Below are 18,670 nucleotides of genomic sequence, written 5' to 3'. Positions count from 1 at the left end.
ATTGAGGGTGCCTTGAAAAGAATGTCTGTTACCAACTGTATTAATTTCCAGACATTTGAGAGTTTGTGCCTTCACATTATGCAAATAATGTCTGCTCACCTTTCTTGGATGAAACAGGCAGCAGGGTTAGGCAATAAGATACAGCTAAGTAATGTACTCCATTAGCATTTTTCAGGTTTGGCTGTTAAGATCAATGACTTCTTCAAATTGTATTTTCTACTCTTCAAAATGTCACTTGAGCTGGCTTCATGCCTGCTAATGAGTCATGGGAGGGCAGGAAGGCCAGTGGACACTGACTGCATCATTGTCAGGTTGTTTCCCATAATACTCATCCATCCAGGCTGTTTGTCACCTCTGCCCTATGCGGTGGTGGGCACAGGCCTGAGCATGCTGTGTGGATTCACAGAGGAAGTCAGTATGACTGGAGGGTAGAGAGCTAGAAAAAACAGTATGGGTGGGACCTGAGTGACTTTTCTTCAGTGTCATGGACTCATTTAGCAATTGAGTGAAGCTTATTCATTCTTCTCAGAATAGACATCAGAATTGTAAACACATAAATACAAAAGATTACATTTTACTGAAATAATGATCTAGAATCTGTGCGTGCTTTGGTACTATTGCATGCTTCTTTATTGACACATTAAAACAAGCTCTAGTGGTCATTTGAAGTCACAGTGAACATGTGCAACAACTGTAATGTGATAGGAAAGATCTGTGATTTCTACTGATAACAAAGTCAGAAGAACTGCTGATATCACTGTGGTTTGGGGCTATAGATATGACAGAAGGAAGTGTTAACTTATAGTTAGAGGTTAATAAAAATAATTGTTTTTCTTTTCATGAACACCCTGTGACCCCCTAAGAGTCTGTGGACCATGGGTCAAGGGCCCATGTTGTAGGTGAGGAATTTGGATTTTAGTTCCAGGAGGATCAAAGCCCTGGGTGGAGCATGAGGGCCCCGTGTACTTGTCCATTTAAGTCAGGAAGCTCCAAGGGTCTTCCTCATCTCTTTCCTCTACCCAGTGTCCCACAATACTCTGGGGCATCATTTGCCCTGGCATTTACCACATTACTGTGTGATAACTGTGTTGTTTCTTCCAGCAGATTGTAAGAACTACATCTCTACCATCTTTACATAAACAGGACACAAACCCTGGACATACCAGCTATTGAGGAAGTGTATGTTAAATACACTAATGAAGACTGGGATGCTTTTGAAAGAATTACATGTGAATCTATACTGCCAAATCTCTACTGAGGAACATATTTTTCTTTTTCAAAGGGGTTATGTATGAAAATAAACAACATTTAAAAAATAATATCATCAGACTTTAGAACTGAAAATAGAAATATTGGCATCATTAGCTAGATTAAAAACAAAGAACTTAAAAGTAGATTTATTTAAATAGGTAATGTGGTTACCCAAAGACCTTGGTTTCTTGATTTAAAATCATGGGATCCCTGGCTGGTTTGGCTCAGCAGTTAGAGCGTCAGCCTGTGGACAGGTTCAGTTCCTGCTAAGGGCACGTACCTTGGTTGCAGTTTGTCCCTGCCCTGTTTGGGGTCATGTGTGTGGCAACCAGTCGATTTGTCTCTCTCACATCGATGTTTCTCTCTCTCTTCCCCCTTCTCTCCCACTCTATCTGAAGATAAATGCAAAAACATCCTTGGGTGAGGATAAAAAAGAATTATGGGAGTCTCTGCAGGTAAGCAGAAGGTCAGACAGGCAAAGGGGTGAAGTGCTGAGCACACCGGTTTTGGGTCAACAAGTCAAAGGTTCATACCAGGGGCTGAGCTTACAGAGATCTTCATTTTTTTCCATTTTGTCCCTAGAATACACTTTCTAATTTAGGCAATAGCTGAAAGCTGCCCAACCCAAACACACTGCCATCCATCCGTAAATGAAGGGTAGAATTGTCCCCAGTCCTGGGCCACACCTGGGAGCTGGCTGGAGCTCTGCACACTAGGGCTGGTTTCCAGTCCCTGCGTTTATTACCAGGTGGGGGTAGAGATCAAGGCTTGAATCTTAATTTAGAATCCAATGAAATTCAGGTAGAGGCTATTAACACGATCAAAATTAGACACCAAAAAAAAGATCTATATGAGACAGATGTGCAAAGAGTATGGAAATGGTGGAGGCAGTGATTTAAATCCCATTCTTGCTGCAACTACCCTATGGAATTTTATTTATTACATATTTAATAAATTTACTAATACATTCCAGAGTATATATTTATCCCTACTCTCTAAGGAAAACCATTAGCTGACTGTACTTAGAAAATGGGGAATGAAATTTCTTTTTTCTTTGCTTCCTGAACAGAACGTGACTATTTGGGGGGTTCGCTCCCTGCTGGCAAATGGCCATTTCCTGCCTCTAGACAGAAAGGCTTAAAAGAGCTTATAAAAAACAGTCAAAATCCTCTGTAGACATTCAATAACTTATAAAGAAAGGAACGTTTGATGAGTTGGTGCAAATGAATCAGGAACATATGGATCCTATTTCCCTTGAGTTTAAATTTGTGAAGAGAAAAAACTTCTTAGAAAAATGAACTTTGTAGATGTCACTGAACCTAGCGGAAAAACATATGAGATGATTACTCAACTTAATACATTCCTAAGTTGCCCTGTGCTTAGCTGAAGCACACACAGGTCATTTGTAGCTCAATTTGGACTGTCAAGCACGCAGCCCATCATGCCCTAATTGTTTTCAGAGTGCAATTCTGGACAGCAGACGATATGAAAATGGTTAGTATTTTCAGCAATTAATTTTATTATAGTGGTGCATTTTCTAATTCCTCAAAAAAATAATTTTATCAGTGGCAGGAGATTTGGGAGATATCATGAGTAACACATATCTGCATATCCAGGGGCCAATCCACGGGCAGGTGGTCGAAACCGGCTCCCATGAAGGACAACAGGGTACCAATCAGAAATTCGTCTCCTGCAGCCATGCTAAATGGTGTCCTCATGCCCAGAGAGAACTAATTTGCTTCATGTGACTGAGCACTCCATTCTCAAAAGGTTTTTCAGGAACCAATATAATTACACAAGATCCAAGTGGTAAAACTGTTGGCTTTCTTTTATAATCTGACTACAATAATTACTCAAATAATGATTCAATTGTATATGTTGATAACTTTTACTAATTTATTAAATATATCTCATGTGTGGAGGTATATGAGCACATATCTAAAGACGATGATTACTATGAAAAGGATATTGGGAATATATTAAAATGCTTTCTTAAGGAGAGTAACAGACCCCTACTATATGCAGGGTGCCATAGAAAGCTGACTAGTAACTTCCATGTATATTTCATGTGAGTTGAAATTACATGCTATATTTAGACACATCAAACTCATGTATTGCTATCCTGTGTCAAAGGGGATTATGAGACTGGAGAAACAAGTTCTTATCAGTAGGAAGGCTATGGTGGCCCCTCGGGTACATACACCCCACACCACACGAGGCTCCTAATCCCTTGCTAGGGGGTTGGTGATATGCTGGTTGAGAAGGGCATTTACTCTCACAGTTCTCATTTAGAAGACCCTTTCCCACATTAAAAAGAATAAATATGAGCTTGTACCTTGGCATGTTCTAGCTGGAAAAAGATTCTTGAGAGTAATTGGTCTAATCATTCTCAACCATTTGCTGAAAAAAAAATTAAAAATGAATGCTGTTCCACCCAGATATTTTAATGTAGTAGATTTAGGGTATAATCCAATTGTCTGATTCAATTATTTCCCAGGTGATTTTCACCATATTAACTGATATGAAACAGTTCCAGAATGGTGGTAACATTTCTCAGAATCTCCTTATTCTCAGGCCAATTCCCTCCAACAAACCTAGCAACACCAGGGCCATTAAGGAAACTCCTTGGTATATAACAGGGAAGGAAAATCAGCCCAGACCATGGGAATAGCTGCTGGTTAGACACGGCCAATGTTTATGTTGCAAAATAAATGCAGCCGAGTTATAAATGCAGCACATAAAGTGAGAATTTCATACTGGAAAAATCATTCTTTAAATTTCTTTACAAAGGCCTGATGCTGGAAACTGACACATCTCTTAATAAGTCCAACAAAGCCAATTTTTCCTCCAGATTTAGACGAGATTGCTAGCGTTTAAGTTGCCATTGAACAATCATGAAGTTCTTGCTAACATTTAGGAGCAATGTCAGAGAAGCAATTTCAAAAGCAAAAAGTCTGTGTACTAGCATCACACCAATGCAGAAAGAAGCTAAGAAACATATGAGAATTTGAGCCAAATGGAAACAAAATAAATTGGTATGTCTCATCTCATGCAAAGGTTTATTGTGAAACTGAAAATAATCTGTATCATTTAAAAATCTTTCTTTCTCTCCTTATCTCTGTCTTTTGTAAAGACTGCCCATAGCAGAGGCTGTGTGTACAAATAGCACCTCCTGTCCACTGACCATCACTTTCTTGGTACCCAGCAGGTCACATGCCAGGTGGTTACAAACCTTGCTACAGAACCAAGTCTAAGGTCAGTAGTTTAGAATATACCTGAAGCTCTCACTTCCTTGCCCCAAGTCTTCAAACTTGGGATCACACATGTGAACATTTCATTATGACTAGAATTTAGAGACATGAATTCAACATGGGTTTAGGAAACTATAAATATTCCACTATCCTTCTATTACTGCTTCATTCAAATGAATAGTCTCTTCCATAAATGTTGAGACTCCCTGGCATGGAACAACAACACTGAAATTTACTTCTCTAACCTCATGTGATGGAACTTCTAAGGAGTCCATGAGTAGGAATTAGAAGAACTCAGTCTGATTGAGAGGGGCATGTTAGCAAGTCCCTCTGTCATGGGGCTTATAATCCAGCCCCTCTAAACCAGCTTTTACCCATGAATGCAGCCAAATCTGATGTCGTGTGCTCATATGTCAACATTCGTGTGAGGTTTCTTCTAGTATGTTGTCTGTGGAAAAACCAGGAGATTGGAAAAGTGATGGTTTTGCCAGACCTACTCACGTTTCTTACCAGAGAAGCAGTGTCATCATCAAAGGAGCACTGTCTTTTATAGAGGCCACCTCTGTGTCTACATGTGTTAGGAGACACAGTAAGATGGTTATAGTTCTGGTCACGGTTTTTATCTAAAGCAGATTCCTAGCTGAGAACATTTCCTCTCATAGGCTAATCACTTAATTCCTCTAGAATGAGAAAGAACCTTCTGTGTTCTTCCCTGATTTGAGTTAGATGACAGTGGCAGGACTCCTAAATTTCCATTCAATCACAGTAGCACATGAGTCCTGGTCAATTAAAGTGGAGGGCAATATCACAAAGGTGCGCTTTTCTTCCTTACCAAGGAAGAAGGAAGGTACATACTTCTAGCTCATGAAAATGACTATAGAATGTCCTTCAGTAGGACCAGTCAGTGTCATTTTTATCCATGTCAGATGTTGAACCGACCACATGCTCAGAGGTTTATTTTCCATTTATAAAAACATCACAGCATCCAGATAATCAGCAGCTTTAATTACATAAGGACTTTTAAAATTGGCTATTTTGAAAGCATCATATGTATAATTCAGATCATAGCCAAAAAAAGCAACATGGCAGCCTTTCCTCCTACACTAACTGGATCAAGGTTGTAATTTGACTCTAAAGATACATATAAAAATTGGGGATCTTCTTAAAGGCATTCAGAAAACATATGAAAATGCTGCTTTATCTTTGTTATGTTACCTGAACAGCCTGGAGAATAAGATAGAACAAAGATTTCTATTGATCTGACTTTGCTATGATGACTGGGCAAAAACAAGACTGGCTGCATCAGGTCTTGCTCCAGAAGACAACATCAGTGTCAAAGAATTGTAGAGCTAGAAGAGACATGGCCTACTCACCCCATTTTACAGATGAGGAGCCCAGAGAGATAAAGTTAATTGTCTAAAGTTATATAAGAAAGTGGAAGTATCTGATTAGAGCCTAAATTCCAATCTTTACACCATACTTCCTCTTTGAGGTAATAATTGCCAGTGGTGAAGGGCAATGTACCTCCTCCTACCTGGCTTCCAGGAGCCATAGTTCCCATTAAGGTTGCCTTGGAGAGGATTCAAGCTACTGTTATATCATGGCCTCATTGATACAATCCACAGTCTGGAAAGCTGTTTCATAGTCTTATGGGTTTAAAAGCCATACTTTGCAAAAGGATCCACCATTTTTCACACACACCTGTCTTGTGCTATTTATTATTGGCTTCTACCCAGTACTAGCTTCTATTAAGACTTACATGTTTCTTACCTCCGGGTTAAAGCAAAGATGAGGAAGATACAGTCATCAGTAGATAAACAAAAAAATCTTTTGATTACCCCCTTACAGAAAACTAAGTTTTGAAAGACCAATTTTTAAAAAAACCTATCACTTGCTTTACTATTAAGAATAGTGACTCTAAATGTTTTTCCAACCCAACACATTTGAAGGTCTCGAAGCAGCAGTTCAACATAGCAGGTTCTCTGAAAGTACTAGAATGAACTATTCAAAACATATAATTTTTAGGAAGGGACCGGGAGAAGGCCTCCAAATGATTCTCAATCCTCCTTTTCTTTAGTTGAAAATTATTAGCTTGAGTTGTTAAAACTGAAAATGGGAGTTAATTTTGTTTTGCTAAAATGTACCATATTCTGCCTCAGTTTTGATTCTTCACTCAGATGAGCAGAATGGGCTCTATGACTACCAACTACCCAACAATGAGTGACATCTTCAGCAAAGTATTCTCCTGAAGCACAGCCTCTTCTACCCTGCCCCACAAGATGGCAGGGAACGTGGCTGCTTAGGCTTCTGAGCCCCATATCTCTCAGCATCTCCTCCAAGGTGAACCTTTCCTAACTCCAGTTTGCAAAACATCCTAGGGAAAAGCTCTAATGAGCTATTTTGGAATCTATGCCTACAAGTGTACTTTGAGTGGCTAGGTTTGAGTAAAATGTTTAATGTTTCACTAATTGTCGCTGGCCACTGAAGCAGGTCAGAGTAGAAGATGAAAGTGTCCAACTAGTGGATATTAGGAATTTCTTTGTCTCTGAACTTGAACTACCACACCTGTAAAATTAACGGTAACATATTTACCTTAAAGAAAGTTCTGTGAAGACGTGATAGCATTTATTATAAAAGCAAGTCATGACGTATCCCAAACACAAGCCATGGGATACAGTAAGTGGCAGGAAAACATTGGTTTCCCTTCTGTCTTGGGTGACTTCACATACCTATTTTGCATCTTCGAGGATCCCTAGATCTAGTGGCATATATATAAATTTCCCACACATATGTAAACATAATTCTGTCCTCCTACCAAGACAGAGCGCATTTGCAGGTTCTCTCTATACTTCATTCTATTCATATAATAGCAGTGGGGGCATATTAGACACTGTGCTGGATTAAGGACAGCTGACAAAGGAGGACATGTATTAATTATAGCACGGCACAGAAATAAACAAGCCACCTTAAACTACTAGGACTGTAGGTTGGTGTCACTAGAGCACCCTGGGACCTTGATTATCCAGATATTCCCTGCTGGGAGAAAAAAAAATATTAGACTTTAAAGAGTTCTTCATCTAGAGTAAGATTAGGAAAAAGGATGCTTTAACAGCTTTATTTAATGCCTAAAAAGTTTCTAATTAAAGCCCTCCCCACCCTAGGCATACTGGCTAACTGACAAAATTTATATCATTCCATACATTGTGCTTCTAATTGACAGGAACAAGGTTATGAAGCTCGGAGGCAATAGCAAGGGCTCTAATTTCTGGCTTCAAGAACTTGTGCAAGCATGTTGTGAACAGATGCTAAAGCAGTGTGGAGAGAGAGATGAGTGCATTGCCCACTTGGCAGGCTCCAATGTCGGTAGTCTATGGTGACATGAGCACTTGAATAGTCCCACCAAGTTAAGGCAGAAGCTTCCTTAGGGTGTGGCTTTCACTCTAACAGTGGAAATTTAGAATCATAAGATAAAGAGTTAAAACCCACTTCTAGTCAACAATCTCAGCTTGTCACAAATCTCTACAAAGACAGCCTGAGAATGGAAAGGTATTGAGTGTGTGAGTGTGGTGTGTGTGTGAAATAGAGGGAAGGAGAAGGGGAGAGGGATAAATGGGGGAAGAAAAGAGAAGGGAAGTAAGGAAAGAGGAGAGGAAGGAAAGAAGGAAGATAAAGGGAGAGAGAAAACATACATTGTTTGCAAGTCATCAGGGTTCTGGAAGAACCAAAGAAGCATGGCGTATATGTAAAGTCTGGGAATAATTTTCTTTAATTATGTCACAGCCGATGAACATCATGGTTTGCACCTGAAGACTATGCTTGGGATAGTCAAAGGATATATTTTTATAGCAGCATATTAGAATGATGATTATTATTACCATAACCACAGTCTTGCACAGAATGTGAATATTTTAAGATAAAACATATTTTTCTAAACACTCATATTTTAACTTTATATTTCACCAAAAACTAAGACGGGCATAGGTTCTCACAGGATGTTTGAAGACATAAAAAGACATTCCCCAAAGAAAACACATCATTTTCTCCTCCCAGATCTGTTAACCACACCCCTGTGTTGTGTAGAACAGAGGGGCCACGCAATATGTTTTGCATTTCTGTAAAAAATCATTCACAGGAATTGAAACTTTGTGTGAAGGATATAATTTTCCCATCAGACATTGTGAGTATCATTTTAGACATTGTGAGTATCATTTTGTGTTTCACTGAAGCTTCCATTTTAAGAACCGCAAAGATCCTAAGGCATTTCATGTCAGAGACATAAGGCAGGCCCCACAATGTTTTTTGGTTTTTTTTGATGATCCAACAAAAAAAACACCCAAAAACAAAAGAACCTGACAAACACTGCATATGCTCAAAGACCTCAGCCAAGAAGGGGAAAAGCTGCTCTTGGCACCAAAAGCTAGAGTACATGGTTCCTTTGAGATCCTTAATGAAGAAACAAGTGACCCTGTCCCTCCCTGACCTTGTCCGATTATCACCAGAACAGCATACGAACCTTTCAGAAAGCAGAACGAGTATTTCTTCAATGGAGTCCCAATTCTACTTTCTGGAGCAAGGGAGTCTGTTCACCTTTTTAATGCTTTGTGGACTGTGTGTAAGAAAGATGGCAGGCAGGGCAGGGCGGCAGTGTTACTGCTTCCACATGGCACACATTGGTACCTTTACTTCTAAAAGACACCAATGATAAGCTCAAAACTACTTTTGTTCTCTGGCTACTATCATTTCACCTTGAGATCTATACCATAGTGAGTAGGGCCTGGGACCTCTGCTCTAGATGCTTTGCAGACCTGGGTATCTGTCTCAATACAATACAACATACAGAGAGCATCACGTGATGCCCTGCCACATCTGTAGGCACACTCTTGAAAAGACAACCAGCAACGTCCCCAGTGTCCCATTTCCCTCAGAAGACACCGAGTAAGCCATTTCAATGACAAGAAAATGACGTTTCACATTTTGAACAACAATCTGTGCTAAAAGCACATTAAAAAATAGTATATGTTAGACAAAAACCCACATTCTGCATGCAATGAGAGAAAATCTCCATCTTTTTTCTACATAGAAGAACACTGATTTTGGTTTCAGAAATGCAGAGCTGGGTTCCTCCCAGCCAATGATATCTAAATCAAGCCAGTTGTCCACCAAGGAACTTCAAAAATGAGTGAAAGGCTCTTCCATTAAATTTTTCCCACCTTGGAACAAGGAGGTCTGCTCGTGGCAGAGGACACTGCTGGCATGAGGGAGGAATTTAGGAAATTCCCACAGACTTACTAAATGGGAGAGATTTCTGGGACATGCCATCCTCAAAGATCTGCAGAGATGCAGCTGGGGCCTGGTCTCACGTGAACCACAACCTCCTCTCTGGATGGCTACACACAGCCACAACATTAATTAGATGCTCAAAGAATGCTGTGCTTCTGCCCAGCTATCCACTGCTTTGTAATTGAGGAGGGGAAGAGGGGGAGGTCAAGTTTTTTTTTAATCCTCACCTGTGGATATTTTTCTATTTATCTTCAGGTAGAGAGAGAGGTAGAGAAAGGGAGAGAGAGAAACCGACATGAGAGGGACACATCGACAGGTTACCTCCTGCACGACCCCAACCAGGGGCGGGGAAAAACAACAACCCAATTACATACCCTTGAAAGAAATTAAACTTAGAACTCATTGGTCCACAGGCTGATGCTCTAACCAATGAGCAACTGGCCAGGGGGAGGTCAAGTTTTTGTCACACTACAACTGAGGCCCAATTAATAATTTAGGGATTTCATATCAGGAAGCACCAATCTTCCAGCTCAGAATCTTCATCGGAGGTATCTTACCCTAAGATGAGTTCCCAGAAGACTTAAACAAGTGCCATGTGCTGCAGGAAGCTTGCTTCTTTATAGTGTTTAAAATCGCAAAACACGACCTCTGTAACAGGGAAATATCTTACAATACCAGGCTATTGCTTTTAGAGGTAAAAGACATCCCTTTCTTCTTCCACTTTCTATGGAGAACATTACAAATACTGTGTACATTGCCCCAGAGACCAATAGCTAGATGCCATGGGTCCCTTAGAGTAGAGAACAATAAAACAGGCACTATAAAAACATTTCTTAGGCTAACATCCAGATATGAAAGGGGTGGCTCAGAGCTTTGGAACAGGGGAACCACTATTTCACAAAACATGATATTTTTAGATTGCATGAAAAATGAGAAATACATGAAACTGCAGAGGACAGCACAGAGCAGCCACCACAAGTTAGGAGTCTAGGCCACATTTCCGTCATTCATTTCCATCAAGGCCCCTTATTTTGCTCACTTATCTTTGTAATAAAGTTTCTACTTAAGAAAAATGGGCACTTATAGAAAGGTTATCATGCCACATGTTGTCAATTTTTTATAGCAAACTGATATTCTTTTCTCTTGATTTTCTAAACTCAGAAGTTCTTAATTCTTAATTTAGCTGAAAATGTCAGTGGCTAACCTTCATTCCTTGCCTACCTCATATTTGGTCCCTGGGTCTTTCAGCCACATATCTAATCTTTTCAGCCATAATTTTCATTTCTTTGTATTTCTATTCTGTGTTGTAAGATAATTCATCTCTCTGGTCTTCTCGGAGCAATAATTCAGTCCTCAGTAGTAAATACCCTCTTTTGCTTTTCAATTTTTCAATCACAAGTCATTATAGCTTTTAGTTCTGAAAAGTCATCTTTGTGCCCCAAATATACTGCCTTGAGGATTCTCCTTCCTCTTGTCATTAAAGGGCTGTTCTATCTCTCCGGCTGTGGTCACTGCAATCAGAGCCAACAGTACTATTTGTTCAGCTGGCTCCCTCAAGTCCCTGTACACTCTTAAATGTGTGGTGACAACAGCCCCCTCACAGTTCAGAGTCTGGGAAAAGGGAAAAGTGGGTGGTAGGTGACAGAAATATGATTTCTCTGGCCCAAGTGCTCTGGTCAGGCATCTGGATATGAAAATATCTAGCCATACGAGCTGGGGGTGATTGGTGTGCTTTAAATAGACTTAAATCAACTATTCTTTTGATAAAGAAAAGAAGTATCCTTTCTTGAGGGTTTAAAAATCAGATAATAAGTAAACTGTGAAATGTGAAGTCTCACTGATTCCATAACATCACTACTATTTATGTTAAAAAATCATGAAGAGGTGTAAAGTTAAATCACACACATATCTGACTGAGGAGAATATTGTGGCTGATAGGAGAGTCTTATTACATGGATTTCCCATATTTTCTAAAGAAAATTTCAGAGGGCCTGATTAGCTTAAAATTCCAGAAGAAGCAACTTTGCCTAACAAGCTCAACTCCAGCCTTGCTTCAAGAAGGGCTGACCAATCCATGAATGGGTAGGCACATGTGAAGCAGGTGAATGAGTAGGAAAGAAAATGTGAAAATAATAATAATAATAATAATAATAATAATAATAATAATAAAAAGAAGATGTGAGAGAGAAGTTGAGAAAAGAAAGAAAATGAACTATCCAGTCACTCATGAGACCTTGCTCTAGTTCTAGCCCTTGACCTTCAAGACTTTTTATATAGTTTATTTATGTACTATATCTTTCTTTATATAAGTTATCTTGAATACATTTCTATTTCTTGTTATTAATCTCAAACTAAGACCCAAATCCAAGTTAAAGTTATGATAATTTGATCAATTTTATTGTGTCTTTGGTTCTGACTTATTTCCTGATCTTCAGGTTCAAATAGCCAACATTATATTAGAAATCTTCATTCTATAACAAATCATCTTAGACTTAACTGCAACATAATTATTATTTTATTAATTAAAAAAATAGATAAATATATATAAACATGTTATTCTACCAAGTTTCTCAGTAAACACACCAAAATTTACCCAAGTGCTCAGGCCAAAACCCTTGTGGTCATTTCTTTTTTAATCCTCACCTGAGGAAATGTTTACCTAAGCCAGAGCCTTCTGCTGAATACAAATAGTGAGAGCAAAAATTAAACCTTTGCTGTTCTATAGCACTGAGGTTTGGGGGTTGGTTGTAACTGCAGTATAAGCTAGCCTACCTTAAAACAACCCCCAAATCATGTTGGCTCTGTTGTCAAAATACATTTCAAACCTAATGCTGTCACCTCCTCTTCCACCGTCACCACATTCTAAAGAACCCTCATCTCTTGCTTGGATTTACTACAGAAGCTTCTTAATCGGTCTTCCCTTATCAACTCTGGTATCTCTGAAATTCATTCGTTCTCCAAGCAGCAGCCAGACTTTTTGTCATTTTAAGGTGAATCCAATTATGCCATTCCTTGCCCAAATCCTCAACAAATTCCATTTAGACTTAGAATAAAAATAAAATTCTTCCCATGAACCTCATGCTCTATGATCTGACCCTCAGCTATTTGTCCAAATTTGTCTTCTGTCATTCTTTTCTCTCTCTGCTTCAACCACACCATCTTTCTTACTATTGCTTGCAAACAGTAGAACTCATTCTATTCTCAAGGGGTTTCTCTTGCTGTTCCCCAAGAGAAATATTCTATCTCAAGATCTCAGTGAGGCTTGGCTTGCTCCTTCACATCATACAAATCTTGTTTCAAGATTACGTCCTCAGAGTAGTTTCTACATTATCTAAAATTACATCCCCCATTAACTAACTATCCAATTACCTGTTTTACTTTGTAAAGTTGTCTTTGAATTATCTTATTTCTTCATTTGTTATTTATATTTCTCTTTTCTTAGACTTTGAACATCATGAGGAAAAAAGTGTGGTTTTTTTTCCCCATGTTCTGTACTTAGTATCTAGAAAAGTTTCTTCTGCTTAGTGCAATTTAATAAGTATTTATCAAATGAGCAAATAAATAAATAGCTTAAACAATCAGGCTGGAAAAACAATACTGCAATGAAGAGACAACTGAATAAAAAGTAATACTCTTTCATAAATCTTTAACCTAGTTTGTTTGCTCTTTAACAGAGCAAAAAATAAATCGAAACATTGCTAATCAATTTTAATAGCTTTTATCTATGTCTTACCAACCTGACTTGTTTAAGTTAACTTGTTGAAATTAGCCAATCCATATTAAAATAAAAAAAGCCTTTAAAAAGAGAATTAGCATGGCATATGTTTAAAGTTATAATGGCAATAACTGTGTCTTTTAAAACTCAAATCATCTACATATTCTACAAACCCAAGAAATAAGCAAGAAAAGGATATGAAAATGAAAGAACTGACTCAAAGACAAAGTAGACTAGTATGGAAATTACAGCAAAATCATGAAGTATGAAATGCTGAGCTAACGAATGTCTGTAGGAAATAACTTTCTGAATAGTTAACTAGAAGGAATCCATCAGTAGAACTTATCAATGAGCTATAAATGGGACCAACATATTTGCTCTTTATTGTCAACTCCTCGATGTTTTGTGTGGTTATGAGTACTTCCATCACATGCCAAAGTTGATACATGTGAATTTCCTTTGGTGGGAATATCCTATTAGTTTAGTGGAAATAATAGATTTGCACCAATACACTAGTTCATTAATCAATTTTTACTCATGAAACCCTCTATACTATGGCAAAGCAGATGATCCAGGTGAAGAGCCTTTACTATGGCCAAGAGATATTATTAAAGACGCCAGCTTTTAAAGGGGTTAAAAGTCATCCCCTTGCCTCAGGAACATTCCAAGGAAGAATGAATGTGGGAGTCGGGTTGACTCAGGCTCCTGTCTCTGTGACTCTGAGGGTTTAAGCACGTCATTTAACTTTTTGAATCTAGATGAAGATATGGAAAACAATACCTATTCTAAATTTTTCATATGATTGTCATGAAAATAATATTTGTCAAAGATATGTTTTGCTAACTGGCTATTTCAGATTTTTTATTCTGCTTCTTTGAAGTTATTAAAATTATCCTCTAAATTAGAGTTGTCGTATGTATACCTTTCAAAGTAGGAGGAGAAGAAAGAGCAAGCAGCAAAATACAGATGTTTGCTATTTGGTCTTCACATCTATTTGAGATAGCAATATCTATATCCATTTAAGAAATATTGAAATTACCATAATTAGCAGAAAATAACACTGTTGTTTCTTTAAACACACAAAGGCACCAAGAGCTCTCTCTCATTAGGAAACTCCCATAGTCTATTTCTAAACCCAAACATTTCCAAATAATTTATCCCTTACCCAAGGAAAAAGCTAAATTCATGGTCCATCATAAATGGAACAAAATTTTTATAGCACTCCCATGAATATCGAGGAAGAAAAACAAAATAAGAAGAAAATGCACACGATTGTGTATTGTGTGAAACCTATTTTCTATAATGCTAGTTACCAAACCTCTGGCATCTAACTCTCCACAGTACTATTTAAAGATGTAAAAATGAGATCATTGCTAAATGAATCCAATTACTTTGCCCATATTCACCACCAAAACCAATCAATACAATCCATTCAGTAAACTCTTCACAAGAATACAGTCAATCACCCATGTAACCAGAATGAAGTATGGTCAGCTAGCTTTGGCTCAATGACTAGGTCTGCTTGATATTTACAAAATACATTTCTCTGCTTTTCTTAAATTGAGGTTAAAATGACACCATCTTGAATGTTTGGTGATTGTGCAGTTCTCCCTACCTCATGGTGGTTCTTGGCCAGCCATTCCTTAATGGTGCTGAGGGCAATCACTGCAGCAGGCTCATTTGGAAAACCTAAGTGGAGAGAAGAATAAAAAAATAATGCAAAGATGAAGGCAATAAAGTAGTCAATCATAGTATGATATTGGATTTTTCTCATTTAATCAGTATTCAATTCAACTAATTAGTACTGAGGAAGGCAGGCCTTACTAAGGTACACACAGATGCAAAACTTGTGACCCTGCAAACTGTATGTAAGTTCTTAAAACTTTGTAAATCCATCTATGACCCTGGGACTGTGGATTTGTTTTAAATTCTTCCATCCCGTTCATTTTCCTTAAATGGAGGCTTCAAAATGTAAAAACCTTCAAATTATAAAAACCTGTTAATTAATCAATCAATTAGCTAATTTGTTAAACAAATTATTGAGCCAGTGTAGATACATAGGCACTTTTTAAAAAAGTGTTCCTGTCTTCTAAAGCCCAAAGTCTGGAGAAAGAAATTGATAAGAGTTAACAGCAACAAAGTATGCCGAGTGTAATAGGGAGATGGGGACACAGATGATGAGAACTAAGAAAGAAAAGGGAGGAAACAGTAAAGTGTTTAGGGAAGGCAATTATAATGTGGAGAGCAGAGGAGATGTTGTCCTCAGGAGTAAGCTCATGGAGCCCTGGCCAGATAGTTAGCTCAGTTGGTTGGAGCATCATCCCAATATGGCAAGGTTACAGGTTTAACCCCTAGTTAGGGCATATACAAGAATCAAGCAATGAATGCATAAGTGGAACAACAATTCAATGTTTCTCTGTCTCTCTCTTAAGTCAATAATATTTTTAAAAATTAAAATACAAAGATGTAAGCTTACGAGCAGAAAGGAATTCATGGAAACGATGAGGAACAGTGAAGGGGAGAGAAAGCAGGAGGAGTACTTGTGGGCTGCAAAGACACAGAAGGGGCCAGGATGGGCATTTGTGGTTAATGGTTAAGCACAGGAGGATTTTTCAATTCACATTCCCCTGAGTTTAACACCTAAATTTGTAATCACCTGGATACCTCCCCTACATGTGCTCCAGAACCAGAAATGTAATGTGTATTCTTCTGCAAAATGAACCACTTCCTGACTTTCCAGTTTCAGCCTATGGCTTTATTTATCTACTAGTCACTACAGCATATGACTGTCCTTCCTGTTGGTAACTGAGTCCTCAAAGCACTGTCCTCTGAAATATTTTACACCATCCCTTCCTTACCTTCTTTTCTAATTGATCTCATTCAAGATCTAATCTGCCTCATTCTGACAATTGTATTCAAGTCATAATTGTGCTCCTTTGGTCTTCTCTCCTTCTCCAATCTACCTAGCACACCCATAGCAAATGATTCTTCCTATAGTAACCACAAGCTTATACCAAACAATGTCAGGCCTTGATGACTCTCCAGTTCCTACAGAGTGAACTTTCTCTTGGCTTGGCATTATACATCCTGAGGTACCTCTTCAGACTTATACCTTAGTTTTCTTTCTTTATTCTCTTCCTCTGAAAAGTATTCTCTATCTTTTTAATATGTTTAAGAGGTACTTAAATCATAAAACTATAGGGCTCTATAAAGCTAATAAATACTGTAATCATGCTCAGTTTCAATGGCCATTAGCATTAACTTTTAAAAGACATAATTCCCCACAGAGAAATTATACAAGATCTTACAGAACCATAGCAACAATGGTCAGTTCTCACCTGTGACTTCCTGATCATTCCTCACATTCATCAAAGGCTCTGGCACTGAGTTATGGTTTTCTCCACCTCAAGGTTTGTCATGATCCTTGGGTGATTTCAGCATCCTAGACATAACCCACACAACCTCAACTTTCACTCCACCTCCTCCCCAGATCACAACGGACTTTCTTTCTGTACTTTGAAAGTGGCATGTTTCCTTTTGCCTTCTTGCCCAAAGGCTTTGCTCATGTTGTTTCTTCTTCCTGAAATGACAATCCTGTTCTCTTTTCCTAACTCATTTTAACTTTCTTTTTTTTTTTTTTTATCCTCACCCGAGGACATTTTTCCATTTTCTGTTCAGGTAGAGTAGGAGGGGGAGAGAGAAACAGAGAGAGAGAAACATCGACGTGAAGGGACACATCGAGTGGCTGCCACCCACACGACTGACCAGAGCTGGGGACAAACTGCAACCGAGGTACATGCCCTTAGCGGGAACCGAACCCGGGTCTCTCGGGACCGCAGGCCGACGCTCTAACCGCTGAGCCAAACCGGCCAGGGCTCATTTTAACTTTCATTTGTTCTCTGTTCAGTCCTTCTCCAGAGAAGGCTTCTCTGACACTGATTACTCCCTATTTTGTGCTTTTTTAACACCATGTATCTTTCTCTCACAGAACTCATTCTACTTGCAATTTTACACTTATCTATGTAAATATTTAATTAATAATATTAATAGAGTGAAAGCCCTGAGGAGGCAGATACCACACTTAATTTTGTTTGTCACTGTATCTTAAAACATTGCTGGCACAAAGAAGATGATAGATAAATATGTATTGAATGAGTGAATGGATTGTGGACTTGTAAATCTTTGTATTGATACCAGGAAAGGCTGTGCTGGAACAAGGTTGTTTAGCCCTGGAGTATAGGGAGAGTGAAGGGATTCTGAGAAGATGTCCAAGCAGAATGACATATCCACATTATCTTATTTCATCCCTAAGAAACACTATTGAAAAGATGCATAAGATAAAACATAGTTTCTTCTCAGAAGATATGTTGTAATTAATTAAAAGGGGAGAAAAATATCAAGACAATTATCTCTGAACAATATGCCATATAGACAAGATAAGGTAAGATGTGCAGAGTAAACAGCAATAGCACAGTCCTTTGTCTGATTAACTCCAAAACACCATGTGTTACAAGTAAAACCAATGAATAGACAAGAACAGATTTTGCCAAGGAATGGGCTCCTGATGACAGTTAGTCCTGCCTCAGGAGGTCACAACTGTCTTCTGCTCATCAAGGGACTTTTGCTCACAAAAGCCGAATGGCCACCCAGAGGGAAGGCAGCAGACAAGATTCAGATGTGCTATTAAATTAGATTGCGTAGAAAATCTCTCGCAAGTATGAGGACCTATGAGGCTGAACAAATCATTAATAATTTGGGGCCAGGAATACAGGGAGTTGTGTGTGTGTGTGTCCAAATGTGTATAGAATCTGTGCTTCTCCTGGCATTCCAAAGCTTAGTTCCTTATTCATTAGATTATTAAAATTAACTTTTGTTGTAAATATCAAAGTTGACTTATACAATACATAAATAATTTTTATTTACTTTTGTATTGAAATTGCTTGCTAAACTTAGCGCACATATACACACACACAGACATATACATATTTATATGCATACTTACATGTAACCATTACCAAAATCAAGATATAAAACATTTTCAACAATCTCAGAGAGCTGCCTTGTCTGGAGTCAATATCTACACCCTGAAGGAAATGCTATTGTCTCCTCTATTGTCACAGGTTAGTTTTGTCTTTTTTACACTTCTTATACAGAGAGATATAATACATATTTT

General features: G+C 38.4%; 1 protein-coding gene across 1 annotated transcript in view; it reads right to left on the bottom strand.

Moving 5' to 3' along the window:
- MACROD2 (mono-ADP ribosylhydrolase 2) overlaps window positions 1-18,670 on the bottom strand; it is a 2,341,201-nt gene that overhangs the window by 631,418 nt on the left and 1,691,113 nt on the right. Inside the window, exon 8 of the mRNA XM_036245484.1 lies at window positions 15,113-15,186. Within this exon, the coding sequence (XP_036101377.1) occupies window positions 15,113-15,186 (74 nt within the window). The remainder of the gene's footprint in view (window positions 1-15,112; window positions 15,187-18,670) is intronic.

The sequence above is a fragment of the Molossus molossus genome, unplaced genomic scaffold, assembly GCF_014108415.1.
Source record: "Molossus molossus isolate mMolMol1 unplaced genomic scaffold, mMolMol1.p scaffold_m16_p_6, whole genome shotgun sequence".
NCBI classification, from domain to species: Eukaryota; Metazoa; Chordata; class Mammalia; order Chiroptera; family Molossidae; genus Molossus; species Molossus molossus.
The sequence above is the reverse complement of the archived record's forward strand: the minus strand, read 5'-3'. Positions and strand labels throughout refer to the sequence as shown.